Source organism: Heterodontus francisci, chromosome 18 (genome assembly GCF_036365525.1).
Source record: "Heterodontus francisci isolate sHetFra1 chromosome 18, sHetFra1.hap1, whole genome shotgun sequence".
NCBI lineage: Eukaryota > Metazoa > Chordata > Chondrichthyes > Heterodontiformes > Heterodontidae > Heterodontus > Heterodontus francisci.
The window spans coordinates 76,073,697-76,088,032 of NC_090388.1; the positions used below are offsets into that span (position 1 = coordinate 76,073,697).

At 43.4% G+C, this 14,336-nt stretch overlaps 1 protein-coding gene across 3 annotated transcripts in view; it reads right to left on the reverse strand.

Annotated features, from left to right (window-relative positions):
• Window positions 1–14,336, reverse strand: part of LOC137379731 (DENN domain-containing protein 5B-like) — a 299,114-nt gene that overhangs the window by 65,979 nt on the left and 218,799 nt on the right. For all 3 annotated transcript variants that reach the window (XM_068051032.1, XM_068051033.1, XM_068051031.1), the window contains 2 exons: window positions 4,521–5,057; window positions 142–373 (listed from right to left, as the gene is read on the reverse strand). In XM_068051032.1, the coding sequence (XP_067907133.1) occupies window positions 142–373; window positions 4,521–5,057 (769 nt within the window). The remainder of the gene's footprint in view (window positions 1–141; window positions 374–4,520; window positions 5,058–14,336) is intronic.

Below are 14,336 nucleotides of genomic sequence, written 5' to 3' on the forward strand. Positions count from 1 at the left end.
TTCAGAGCTCAGTGTTGTGAGCTGAGAACTGTTTTGAAGTACACCTGATTTGTATTCATACATAGCACACAAGATCATACTCCCCACACTAACCTCTGCTCCCAAATACTGAACAGGTAAATGGAGAATGATTGTACTCACCAGCTTCTTTCAAAATGGTGCATTTCTGATAATTTGAGGTGCGTAATGTGGGGATGCGAACACTGTAGATTTTCATTTTTTCAATGCGTGAATCAAACACTCTGAGAAGAGGGTCTTTCTCCTCCCACAGCGACACAATCTTGTTGTCAATGAAAGTGGCAAACATCTGGGTTTCTATAAAGTGGGAAAGAAAGGGGAGGTAGGGCTCTGGCTGGTCAGAGAGAAACGAGGCCTAAAATGAAAGTAAATAATCCATTACTTTTTTAAACAAGGTCTTATGTACATATAATGGAAAACAAGATACAAATTCATCCTTGGTTTAATGCACATCCTTGATGACCAATGTGCAACATGTCTTGTCCATGGGTTTGGAATAAAATGTGATCAAAGCTGACTATTCATGGCTCAGTGAAAATGTTCAAGTGTAGAATCTATAATGTATGTTATGGCCCAGTCAGAAAAATATAGCTCAGTGCAATCAAGCATTCTTGTCTACTTCCTTCAAATCTTTCAAGTGTCAGCTTGGTTCAATGGTAGCAATCTTGCCTTTCAATCAGAAAATTGGGGGTTCAAGCTCCGTTCCAAAGACTTGAGCACCTTAATCTAAACTGACAATCGAGTATAGTACTGAGGGAGCACGGCATTGGTAAAGGGTCTTGAGTGAGACTATTATTACAAAGTATTTACAGCACAAAAACAGGCCATTTGGCCCAACAGATCCATGCTGGTGTTTATACTCCATGGGAACCTTCTCCCACCCCTCTTCATTTAACCCCATCAACCTAATCTCTATTCCTCACTCCCTTATGCGCTTATCTAGCTTCCCCTTAAATGCCTTTATGCTATTCGCCAGAACTATTCCCTATGGTAGCACGTTCCACAGTCTAAGCACTGTTTGGGCAAAGAAGTTTCTTCTGAATTCCATACTGGATTTATTAGTGATTATCTTATATTAATGGCCTCTAGTTCTGGTCTCCCCCAGAAGTAGAAACAGCTTCTCTATGTATAACCTATCAAACCCTTTCATTATCTATAAGGTCACTCCTCAGTCTTCTCTTTTCTAGAGAAAACATAGGTATAACTTCTCAATTATAACCAGATGCTAAACTGCAAATGATTGGCTCATTGCTGTTTGTGGCCTCTTGCTGTGTACAAAATGGCAGCCTTGTTTGCTTACAAAACAACAGTGACTATACTTCAAAACTACTTCAGTAGCTGTTGGGAACTGAAAGGCACTGGATAAATGCACGTTCATTCTCTTCTCAGTGGATCTTTCTTCAATTCTGAACAATATTGGTGTTTTATTAGATTTCACAAGATAAATGTGCACAAGGAAGCACTTTCAGCTCACCTATCCAGAAAAATAAACACTACCTCTACCTCCATGTCTCACTCCATTCAAGATGTCTCTCAAATGTTTTCAGCAATTTTCTTTCATTGTCCTGTTCCGAAATCCATTCCATGTGTTACACATTATTCTGTGGGAATATGCAGAAGCAGAAAACACCACCACCAATCCAACAACTGGGAAATATCATATCCCTTTATACCTTCCATCCGCTTCCATCTGATGTTTCTCTTGGTAATTGTCCAGCTCCATCTTGAATTTGCTGCTACAAGCAGCTTCTACTCTCTCCCCAGGCAGCCCATACCATGCATTCACCATCTCTTCCATAAAGTAGTTAATTCTAAGCTGTCTTTTCATCCTTTCTTCTAGTTTTGAGGCTATGAACAATCTTTGTGCGAAGGCGAACCTTCTGACCCCTGTGCTAAATTTGTCTGTCATCAATTTGAACCTGTGCCCCATTGTTCTACTGTCACGTTTAATTGGGTTGTGCTCCAGATTGCTACAGCGTTTCACATCCTCAATACCTTTACGCAGCCAGCTCTCAGTCACCTCCTTTCTAGGATGAACAGCCTAATTTTCGGGACTCTTTCCTGGGGATTAGTCTAGTGGTTCCCTCAATACTGGCCTTCATGTTGGTATTGACAATACTAGGTCAGAGAATGATATGGCACAGAAGCAGGCCACTTGGCCCATTGTGAATGTGCTAGCTCTTTGAAAGAGTTATCCATTTAGTCCTACTCCACTGCTCTTTCCCCAAAGCACTGCACTTTTTTTTTGTATGTATTAAATTTCCTTTTGGAAGTTACTATTGAATTATCTTTTACCATCCCTTCAGGCAATGCTTTCCAGATTGTAACAACTCAGTGAGTAAAAAAAAAACCCTCTCTTTTCACCAATTATCTTAAGTCTGGTTACCAATCCTCTTGCCAGTAGAAATTGTTTCTCCCCAACTACTCTACCAAAACCTTACAAAATTGGTTTTGCAATCACAGCTGTAGCTTCAATTGGGTAAGCAATATTTGGAGGACCACACATCCCTCAGCTTCGCACTCTTTTACTGTGCAGGGCTAATGGTTTAGACAGCTACAAGACCCTAAATCAGATCAAGAAAGCTTACCACAATGGCTGAGTCAGTAAAGGCACCAATTTTAAAGGAAGGTTGGAATTGGATACATACTTGGGAAGGAAAGATTTGCAGGACTATGACTCAATATTGCACCAGACAACCCGCATCACACACTAAATCAGTATGGGAATTGGGGGAAGCTATAACCAATTTTTAATTCAGCACCACTCCATCCACAAGTTCTGGATGTGTAAAATCATCGAGGAGGGGACAGGGGTTCTTGCCCCTCCTCTGAGGAATAGTACATGGATTGGGATCGTGCTGTGTCACTTCACTAGTCTTCACTGACTATCAGAATAGGGTGGCATTCTAAACAAAGCACGATGGCTTTGTTGTTGAGTCGATTGTTTTGGCAATAGGGGACACTGGCCAGAAATTGGTGATTACTTTGCAGTTGTCATCGGCGCAAACAAAATAGGACACAATTCATCAGAAACATGAAAAAGCGTGAACTTCAAGTAATTGTGCAACTTAGAAGGCAACTGATATTCAGGAGCCAAAAATTTCATCCTGGGAGCTTCTGCTGTTTTTTAAGCCAGTGCCCCAACTAAACACAATTGCGAAAAAGATGATCTCTGTCACCCTCCTCCAATAGTTGTTGCTAAGAATTCTAGGACGTGCCAATTGGGATCTTTAGCACAAAAAAGATTGTGTCTCACAAACTAACCTCGAGGCCAGTCTGGATCATAATGGATACAAACAAAAAAGGCACTTTCAAACAATGTGACTGTCAGGAGCACATGCCCATTATTATGATGAGCATCTCACTGTCTCAAGATGGTCAGGTATTCCCATTCATCTTCAGCCAAGATACAATGCACGTCCAAAGGATTATCTAATCCTGTCTTCTTGCCTTCCTCTATTTGGCATAATTTTATTTCTGTTGGGGTGGATGGTGGAGGATGTTAAGCTGACAACCTTTCAACCTCTGGATGCTGGGGCTAGAATCCTGCACAGCCAAATTAAATTACCCAGACGCAATAGGGTCACCACAATCCCTGGCGGTCAGGGGTACAAAACTACCCCTCTATAGGGGTACTAAATCTACAATCTCACTCAGCAAGGCCACGGAGTGGACAATGAACACTGCTGCAAGACTGATGCTGAGACATGTTGCTAGGGTAGTGGGAGGGAGTTATCATTTACGCTTTTTCCTGACCTGTTCCATTTCCCAGCAAGAACATCCCTCTCTCTGTTTAAGGAACAGGAAAGAAATGGCCAGAAAGTGTATCTGGGTATTGCATAAACCTCTTGATCACAACAACCTTCTTGAAAGTTGCACGTGCTGTGCCATAGAATGATCAGCCTTTGGTCTGAAGAATCACGTCTGTTTCATCAGGAGATAAGAGGCAGCGGAGAACTCATCTTCGATCCTGTGGTCCAGTGGTAGCACTCCCACTCATTCCCAGAAACTTGAGCACAAAATCTAGGCTGACATTCTACTGTTGAGGGAGTGTTACACGGTCAGAGGAGCCAGCTATCAGGATGTGACATTAAATTGAGGCTCTATCTGCCCTCTCAGGTGAATGTGAAAGATCTCCTGACACTATTTCAAAGAAGAGCAGGGCCGTTCTCCCGGTGTCATGGTCAACATATATTCCTCAGCCAACATCACGAAAACAACAGATTATCTGATCATTATCCAGTAGCTGTTTGTGTTGTACCCAAATTAGCTCCAGCATTTCCTACATTACAACAGAGACCACACTTCCAAAAGTACTTCATTGGCTGTAAAGTGCTTGTAGACATCTGAGCTTGTGAAAGGCTCGATGCAAATCAAAGTCTTTGTTTATCAGAGATGCAGTGTCACTGGTAGAGGCCGGGCTGGTTGTACCTTTGACAATATAAAGGACTAAATACCTTTGCAACTCTAACACACGAGGGGGAAAGGAGGAGAATAATTACCTTGTCAAAATTCTGCATCTGCTCCCGATTGGTGAGCCATGCGTCCATATCTTGTGTGGGTTGGATGACAAAGGCCTCGTAATCGGCGAACATCTGGGTGAAGCGGCTGGCGAACACTTCGCGCAGTTGCACGGTGAGCTTGTAATCGCGCAGCTCTTCCTCGCTGCACTGGCACTTGGTGTCCTTCTTCTCTGCTGCTGGCGGGGGCGCGATTTCCATCTTCTCAACGGTGACACCAGTGCGCTTCGCCAACGCCTGAAGCCGAGCCAGCGTCTCGTTGCCCTTCAGCAACTCATACATGTTGATGGTATTGCTGGTCAGGTTGCCGTTCTTTTTGTCATTGACCAGGTCATCTAACACCAGGTTTTTCAGCTTGGTGGCACTCTCGCTGCAGTGCAGGTTCCCCTCGGGTGGAATTCCAAAATGAAGTAGCACCTCAGAGATTTCCTGGATGAATTCCAGCTTGTCAGGAAACTGTGCGAAATCCTCTGGAAGCTCAATGAAGTGGTTGTCAATGTCCACGAAACATAGATTGGCCTGCAAGTGGAAGAGGGATAAAGGAAAATGAGTGAAAATTCTACTTTGTACTGTACAAGTACTGTGTACTCGTTTGCATGTGATGTTAAACCAAGGCCCCATCTGCCCTCAGGTGAATGTAAAATATCCCATGGCATTATTTGATGAAGAGTGGGAGAGATCCCCCTGGTGTCCAGGCCAATATTTATCCCTCAACCCGTATCACTAAAACAGATTATCTGGTCATTATCATATTGCTACTTGTGGGAGGTTGCTGTATGCAGTTTGGCTGCTGTGTTTCCTACATTACAAACATGATTACATTACAAAAAGTAAAGTTCTGAGGTTGTGAAAGGTGCTATATAAATGCAAGTCTTTTCTTTCTTAACAATGCCACTTGTAAAATTGCAATATTCTCTCCATAGGTCTATCATTTATAAATATTGAAATTTAGTACAGAGCTCTTGCCTTTCATTCTTCAACAGGTTTAAGTTTCCCATCTACAGACTCAAACTCTTTGCTGGAGTCCAGGTGCGTAGGCACAAGGACTCTCTCCCAAGTCCACACTGCTTGTGTGTATTTTTGACAGGGAGCGACAGCAGGATATTCAACCGCGAGAGGTTACAACTAAGCCGCATTCTGTCGTTATTCAACATCCACATAGACATATCACTAGTGTAGCTCAATAAACAGCCAACAGTAGAGGAACACAGATGTGTGCTGAATAATACCAGGGTTAAATTATGAGGATTGGCTGCACAAACATGGCTTTTATTCCCTTGAGTTTATAAGGTTGAGGGGCGATTTGATTGAGGTCTTTAAAATGATAAAGGGTAGAGAGAGAACCTATTTCTGTTTGTAGGGATTGCAGAACAAGGCAGCATACTCTTAAAATTCGAGCTATGCCATTCAGGAATGAAATCAGGAAGCATGTTTTCACACAAAGGTTTGTGTAAATCTGGAGCTCTCTCCCCCAAAAGGCTGTGGATGTTGATGTCAACTAAAATTTTGTTAGGTCAATTAAACATTAAATCAGAAGACTGACGCTTTCTCTGTAAAGGCCTTAGTCCGGCCACATCGAAAACACCCTGTCCAATTTTGATCCCCTCACATAGTGGGTAATAATGAGGCCCTCCGTTGAGAGATGGGCTACAGAATTGATACTTAATTTAAGGACCCATAGTTATTAGGAAGGTTTAGGAAGCTGGGCTTTTTACTTTGGGAAAGCACAGGCTTCATTGGGAAATAGAGGCTTTCTACAAGACTTCCATAGGAACTGCATATTACCCAATCTCAGCCAGCAATAGGTCCCTGACAAAGGCCCCTTAAGTGGCAATGTCCAATTTTTGGAGGGTATTTATCCACAAGTTTACCTCTCCACAATATACTGCTCACAGCCAACGAATCAGGTCCACAAAGAGCTGCCAATGCCATTCTGATCTGGCTGGCAGGGGACATGAGAACTCACTCTACGGGGTTGGAATCTCTTCATGTATTCAGTCCTTAAGGCATGTGCCAGCTTGGCTCAGTTAGCAGCACTCTTGCCTCTGGGTTGCAAGGTTGTGGGTTCCAGTCCCCAAACTAGGACTTGAGGAAAATCAACACAGTACAATGCTGAGGGAGTGTCAGGCTCTCAGAGGTACAGCCTTTTAGATGAGACATTAAAGTCGTATGTGTCCATTCAGATGGGTGTCTGAAGCTGCAATTGGAAGACAGTGAGGTTTGATATACTGGAAGGGTGACAAATGAGCCACCAAAGGTTGGACTTCACCTGATTCCATCCTGTGTCTTCTCTGTCCAGCGGGAGATATTTTGGGTATTACATACACAATCTACACACACATGAAATTGCCCAGATTGCTGAGGCTGGCAGCCAGGAGATCGCAAGTGGCTTCTGACTAACGCAGGAGAGATGGTCAGCCTGGAATCTCTCTTCAATCAGAATTCAATGCTACCAATCACCTTGTTTTTGACAAACTTACCAAAGATCATCCATCCAAACCTTTTGCTGCTTGGGGAATCTCTAACCTCACTGAAAGACCTGGAATTACTCCAGCTGCTACCCCTCTTGCCTTCTAAAATGGTAAATTCCATGCAAAACAGCTTCCAAGCCTTTCCAGAATGATTCAAGTATTTTAGGAGCTGCAGTTTATCGTGCAACATGATCAGTTTACTGTCCCCAGGAGTAAAGATGTCGGAAACAAATCTTAATAAGCCTGCGAGCTGGTCTTTTTCCAATAATGAAACATATTATCCTGGACGATATCAAGATTTAAAACAAATTCAGGCCAGAGTTTCAATGATTCAAGAGTCGAGAATTGGATTTAAAGGCCAATGGACTGCCACTGAAATGTTCATTATATTATTCCCTTTTGTCTCTCTTTTACTGCTTATGTAATTCACCTATAACTTTACTTTGCTGTCTCAAATACAGCAGCAGCAATATTACAATGCTAATCCATCTCCTTCCCCCCAACTGGGCTTTCTTTCTAACAGTGAATTTTATGGTCAACAAGGTAGGAGATGTTAACACAGGGGAACTAAAGGGTAAATAGCCATTTATATTAGTCTCTTCCTTAGTTGGATTCCAGGAGACAACTGTTAATACTGGCTTCTGTAGACCAGTGACAGAATTGTGGACTTAGCTTTATGAGTCCATTGGCATCCAACTGTATTTAACACTGTAAACAGCAGGAGCTCTCCGCTGGATGCTGAGCTCTCGGAATCTAACTCAGCAAGATCAATACACAACAGCAAAGTATGGCAGATGCTGGAATACTGAAATAAATACACAGGCACATTCACTCATTTCAGGGGACCCAAAGTCAGCATCAACTACTCTGCCCCAAAGTCCTTCAGTCCAAACCATTCCCTACTGTACCAAGACACCTAGCCCATTACCTCCTGCACCCCCACCCCTCCCCAAAGCTGTTCCATGCTCTCTCTGAGTGAGATACCAGTTTAAGACCAAGTAGCACCATATTTTGTGCTGTCATCCCATGCCCACGCAGAACTGGCTTGAGAATAATCAACTCATTTTCCATCTGATTCTTACAGCCAGTAGACATGAGGTGACTTTCCATCACCCAGGCCCCAGAGGTGAGAAGCTAACCTACGATGGGTACCTTACTTCATTTTCCAAGTTTTTGCACGTACAGTGGCACTTTGAGACTTGAATGGAAATGAAGACCTCATCAGCATGAAGCTCGATTCCCCCAGAATAATACTACATGGCTCAGGGTCAGGAGTTGGCAGCTGGGGTTGACCAGGGTTCATTGCGGTGTGCCATCTCCAAGAGTGTGCTAGAAGTGGCACAATGTGGCTGTACAGTCTGACCTGCTTCTTCAAGACAGAAGGTGCTTCATGATCACTGTCTCATCTGAATTGACGCACTGTCATGTGATACCGCCAGGCTAATGCTGAATCTACACCGATACTGGCCTTTGGTTGGTCCAACATGATGTGCACTTTGGAACATGTCCCTGCAACCAGCATAACCTCCTTTCCACGTGACAGAGGCAACCTCATTCTAAACATCGCTATTTTGTTGGAAAAGTGACTAGAACGAAGGCATGATTGTACCCCAGCTCATTCTGCCAAACAGAGGAAGAGTTAGGAGATTTATATAGTCTCAATGTCTCTGTGCTGTAACCAGAAAATACTGTTGTGGTTTCACCAGGCAAGTGCCAGTATCAATGTAGATGATACACACATGCCACCTCTCTAGATGACTCAACTGGCAAGCTCACTGTCTAGTTTTTTTTATTCGTTCATGGGATGTGAGTGTCACTGGCAAGGCCAGCACTTATTTCCCATACCAAATTGCCCTTGAACTGAGAGGCTTGCTAGGCCATTTCAGAGAGCATTTAAGAGTCAACCACATTGCTGTGGGTCTGGAGTCACATGTAGGCCAGACCAGGTAAGGATGACAGATTTCCTTCCCTAAACGACATTAGTGAACCAGATGGGTTTGGCTTATTCAAATCAGGAAGGTCTATCGTTCAATCCAATTTCCACTGGATGGCATTCGGGGCACTGCAATTGGGCACAGTGCCCATGGACCTGTCAGTGAGGAAAAAACAAGCAGCCAATCTTCCTGTTCTTGATCATTATTCAGTGACATGGAAAGTGCACAAGTATGGGCATTAATTGAGGAAAGGATCAGGGTGATGGGGGGCCCCTACTCCAAAAACTGGTAAGGCTGCCAGACTAGTCTTATCTCATGCATGAGCAAAAATCAATTGGGTGTGTACCAGAGGGCATTGGGTGCCCATTCTACAGTACCCAATCAGCAGTGACTGCATTTCAAAGTAATTCATTGCATGCAAAGCAATGTTGAGAGTATGCGCGAGACATGATAAGATGCTACGCAGATACAGAGTCTATCTTACCCAACTCAGCAAAGACTTCAATGCTTCCGGGAAACAACGGGTGAAAACTGGCAAAAGAGAAAGCTAGTAATCCAATTATAACTGCTATCAGAAATGTGCTGTGCCTGTTGAACATCCAAACTCCATGCTAACCATCACATTAGTTAAATAGAAATGCTCAGACTTAATTGAAAGCCTCTGGGGACATCAATGACTTAGAGGTGTTGTAGCAATTTGATTGGTTTCTATAAATGGCCACATAATGCTCAAGTCAGAGAGAGGCATGGTTGAGTTAATATTTCCTGAAATTAACAGGGAGCATAAGGCTCGATATTTATAATGGATTGCCATTAAGCACTGGAGTTTGGGTTCCTTTGGAAATGAACAATGAAAGGAAGAATTCTCTAGGGGTACAGGCAGTGAGCACTAGTCACCCTCTGGCTCATCTCCTAAATTGCCACTCTTTGCAGGTGAGCCTCAACAGTGGATATTAGTCGGCTGTTTGACTGTGGCTGTATCATAGCCAAACCAATTCTGCCCTCACTCAATGTCCATACTCCAAACTCTCTGGACAGCAATCAGCAGCGGGAATCCGGTCTAACATTCCCTTCTTAACTCAGGAGCACTGAGGACAACTCTAGCCTCCTTACCATTGTGGGCTTTTTTGAAAATGGCAGGCAAGGGTGGACCAGGAACACGCTGAGTGTGGGGGCCTGATAGACAAGAATAGGCCCAAACAGGTTGGGAAGGATCCCGGACTTATGACAGCCCTCAGAGTTAAAACATAATAGTCACATTTTTAACAGGATTTGTGCAATTTTATGAGGAAGTTGAAATATTTATTACACTTTCTTTTGTCTTTTGTACATTTTTAACCTACTCACTGTCAGCAGGTTTAAGGGACAAAGCCAGCTGAAAACATTTTCAAAAAGTATTTTGTAACAGTTCGATTGGTTCATCTACTCCTTTTCAACCAATTTGCACAGAAACAAATTACAATGAATAAATTTGCATAGCAAGAAATTTTACTTAGTCAAAATAAATATCGATACTAGTTAAGAAATTTTTAAAAAGACTTGCATTTATACAGCACTTTTCATCACCACCAGACATCTCAAAGTGCTTTGCAGCCAATGAATTAATGTTGTAATGTAGGGAACGCAGCAGCTAATTTGCACACAGCAAGCTCCCACAAACAGCAATATGGCAATGACCGGATAATCTGTTTCTGTGACGTTGATTGAGGGATAAATAATGGCCAGGACACCAGGGATAACCCCCCCTGTTCTTCTTCGAAATAGTGCCACAGGATCTCTTAGATCCACAGAAGCAGGCAGATGGGGCTCGGTTTAACGTCTCATCCAGAAGAATGCACCTCAGACAGTGCAGGACTCCCTCAATACTGCACTAAAGTATTAGCGTAAATTTTTGTGCTCAAGCCTTGGAGTGGGACTTGAACACAAAACCTTATAACGCAGAGGCAAGAGTGCTACAAACTGAACCATGCCTGACACCAAGTTAATTACGAAAAAGTGCAATGCTTGAAAAGTGACTAATAGGAAGTGTGTGCTGACAGAAGGTTTTTGATATAAAGATAAAAGCTATATTGAGCCAACTTTTAAAATCCTACTAGTATTTTTTGTTGAACCAGCAATGCAATCAATTGCATTAATTACGATGAAAAAATACAAGTCACAAAGTCAGAGAATCAAATGGCAATGCTGGGCTGATGAATTACAAAAAATAAAGCTTAAAAGAATGAGATGTTGTTTAGCATCAATTCAACATGATTTAAAACAGAACTTACACATCAATCATAGCCTTGCTATTCTGTATTATTTTTATTTATGCAGGGGAACAGAATAGACAACACGCTGGAGAACAAGGAATGGAGTAAATCATTCTCAGGACCTGACTAGAATTCATATCGTATCCTTTCCTAACAGGGGTATACATTGAATCCTACAAATCAGACAGAGGCCACTCAGCCCATTATGTCTAGTTTGGCTCTTTGAAAGAGTTAGTCAATTAATCCTATTCCTCTTAAAGGCCTGCTCAAGTCACAAAAAAAAACCCAACCCGCACCCGACGGAAGCACATCGGACCCAAGCCCGACCCGGCCCGAGTCCCTCCATTTTTCCCCCGACCCCGACCCGACCACCACAATGTTTTCTTCACTTACCTTCCGACTCCCAATCTTCAGGAAGCTGCAGCATGAGCGTGATGACGTCATAGAGACGCTCACACACTCACTGCACAGTCTCAGAGTTTCCCTGCTTGACGTCCCGGACTCGCAGTTCAGGTGAGTTTTTAACTTTTAACACTTACCTGCAATTCTTGCTGTGTGTGTCCGACCCGGCCGGACCCGAGCCCCGAAGGGCGGATCCGGAAGAGCGGCCCGACCCGAACCCGACCCATGTCGTCGGGTCCCGTCGGGTACAGGTCGGGCAGCAGGCCTTTAATTCCTCTGCTCCTTCCTTATAACCCTGAAAATTTCTCCTCTTCTATTCGCTGACCTGCATTGGCTCCAGGTCCTGCAATACCTTGATTGTGACATTTTCATCTTTATTTTCAAATCTCTCCATGGCTTCATTCCTCCCTCTCTCTGTAGCTCTGCAACTCTCTGCATTGCTCCAATTCTGCCTTCTTGCACATCCATGATTTTCACTGCTCCACCATTGGCTGCTATGGTTCCAAGCTTTGGAATTCTTGTCTGATACCTCTCCAACTTTAAGATGCTCCTTAAAACCTATTGCTTTGACCAAGCCTTTGGTCACTTGTCCTAATATCTTCTCATATGATTTGATGTCCAATTTTGTTTGCTAATGCTCCTGGGAAGCATCTTAGGACATTTTACTACATTAAATGCAAGTTGGTGCTGTACATATTCTCAACTTGTTTGGTACTAAATTGTTAGTTTGTCAATGCTCTCTCGGCTGTTTGTAAAAGGTTACTGGTGCAGAATGGCTGACGTGTTTGCTGCATAACCATTACTGCACTCCAATGAATCACTCATTATATGAAGCACTTAAAAACATTTTAATGGGACACTGTATATGAAGTTAAGTTTTAATTTTGTTTTCCCCCTTTCAATTTTATCTTGCTCCTCTCCCGAGGATGCCAACTCTTTCTCTGGTATGGCTCCATCAGGCGCTGGAATTGTGCCAAAAATGGCCATTCTTCATGTGTGAGTGTTGACCCTCTACTAAAATCCAAATCATCTATATACCAAGAAGTGGACAGAGTGCTGTTCTCTGAGGTGTACCACTTCCAATTCAATTCAAACAATATCCATTCTGTCAAAATCTTCGTTTCCTCTCAGTCGACCAACTTTCTATCCATGCTGCTACATTTCCACTTATAACATGTGCTTGCATTTTCCTAACAAGCTTCTTAGAAGAGACCTTATTGAATATCTTTTGACATTTAATTTGAAGGGTACTTGAACTTTTTAAGCCTCTATTCTAACCCATCTCAGTGCCACTGTGTCTGTGGACTATGACTTCCTACTCTCCCCCAGCTATTAACTGTCCACCTGGCTTGCACGCAGATGTTACAGATGTTATTATGCTTCCCTTCCCCATCTGCCCCAGATGTGGCTGGTTGGACACTCACCACCCCCCACAACCGTGAAGCCTGATAGTTGTGCCATGAGATACTTGTGTCTGGAGCAGAGGCCTTTTTATTTTAGTGTTGGGAGGGGAGGAAGAACTCAGTCCCTTCCCTCCATCGTCTGACCCTTTCTCCTCTCCCTACCTTTGACCTCCCTTTCCCCTATCCCCTCCTGTTCCCTCTTTTTCTCCTCCCCAACCCTCCTCCTTTATTTAAACCACTTCAGTAAATGTCACAATTACTTTCTGTAACACTTTGATAACACCCAATTATAAAACAGTGCATCCTCCCACTCACCATGAGCAATGCCTTGAGAGATCTGTTAGTCCTTACAAAGGAAGGAATGAGAGAGATGGTGAAGGTAGTAATCTCAGGATCACGTGATAGTCAGAGTAAAAATGAAAGAATAGTCAGGATGAATGCGTGGCTTGAGAGATGGTGCAGGAAGGAGGGGTTCAGATTTTTGGGACATTGGGACCGGTTCTGGGGGAGGTGGGACTATTACAAATTGGACGGTCTACACCTGGGCCGGACTGGAACCAATGTCCTTGGAGGTGCTTTTGCTAACGCTGTTGGGGAGGGTTTAAACTAATGTGGCAGGGGGATGGGAACCAATTGAGGTCAGTTGACAGTAAGGAGGTAGTAACAAAAGCCTGTAAGGAACTAGATAATGAAGTCAGTGTGACTAAGGGGAAGAGCAGGCAGGGAGCAGATGATGAATATAAAGGGACTGGTGGTCTGAGGTGCATTTGTTTTAATGCAAGAAGTGTAGTAGGTAAGGCAGATGAACTTAGGGCTTGGATTAGTACCTGGGAGTATGATGTTATTGCTATTACTGAGACTTGGTTGAGGGAAGGGCATGATTGGCAACTAAATATCCCAGGATATCGATGCTTCAGGCGGGATAGAGAGGGAGGTAAAAGGGGTGGAGGAGTTGCATTACTGGTCAAAGAGGATATCACAGCTGTGCTGAAGGAGGGCACTATGGAGGACTCGAGCAGTGAGGCAATATGGACAGAACTCAGAAATAGGAAGGGTGCGGTAACAATGTTGGGGCTGTACTACAGGCTTCCCAACAGCGAGCGTGAGATAGAGGTACAAATATGTAAACAGATTATGGAAAGATGTAGGAGCAACAGGGTGGTGGTGATAGGAGATTTTAATTTTCCCAACATTGACTGGGATTCGCTTAGTGTTAGAGGTCCAGATGGAGCAGAATTTGTAAGGAGCAACCAGGAGGGTTTTCTAGAGCAGTATGTAAATAGTCCAACTCGGGAAGGGGCCATACTGGACCTGGTGTTGGGGAATGAGCCCGGCC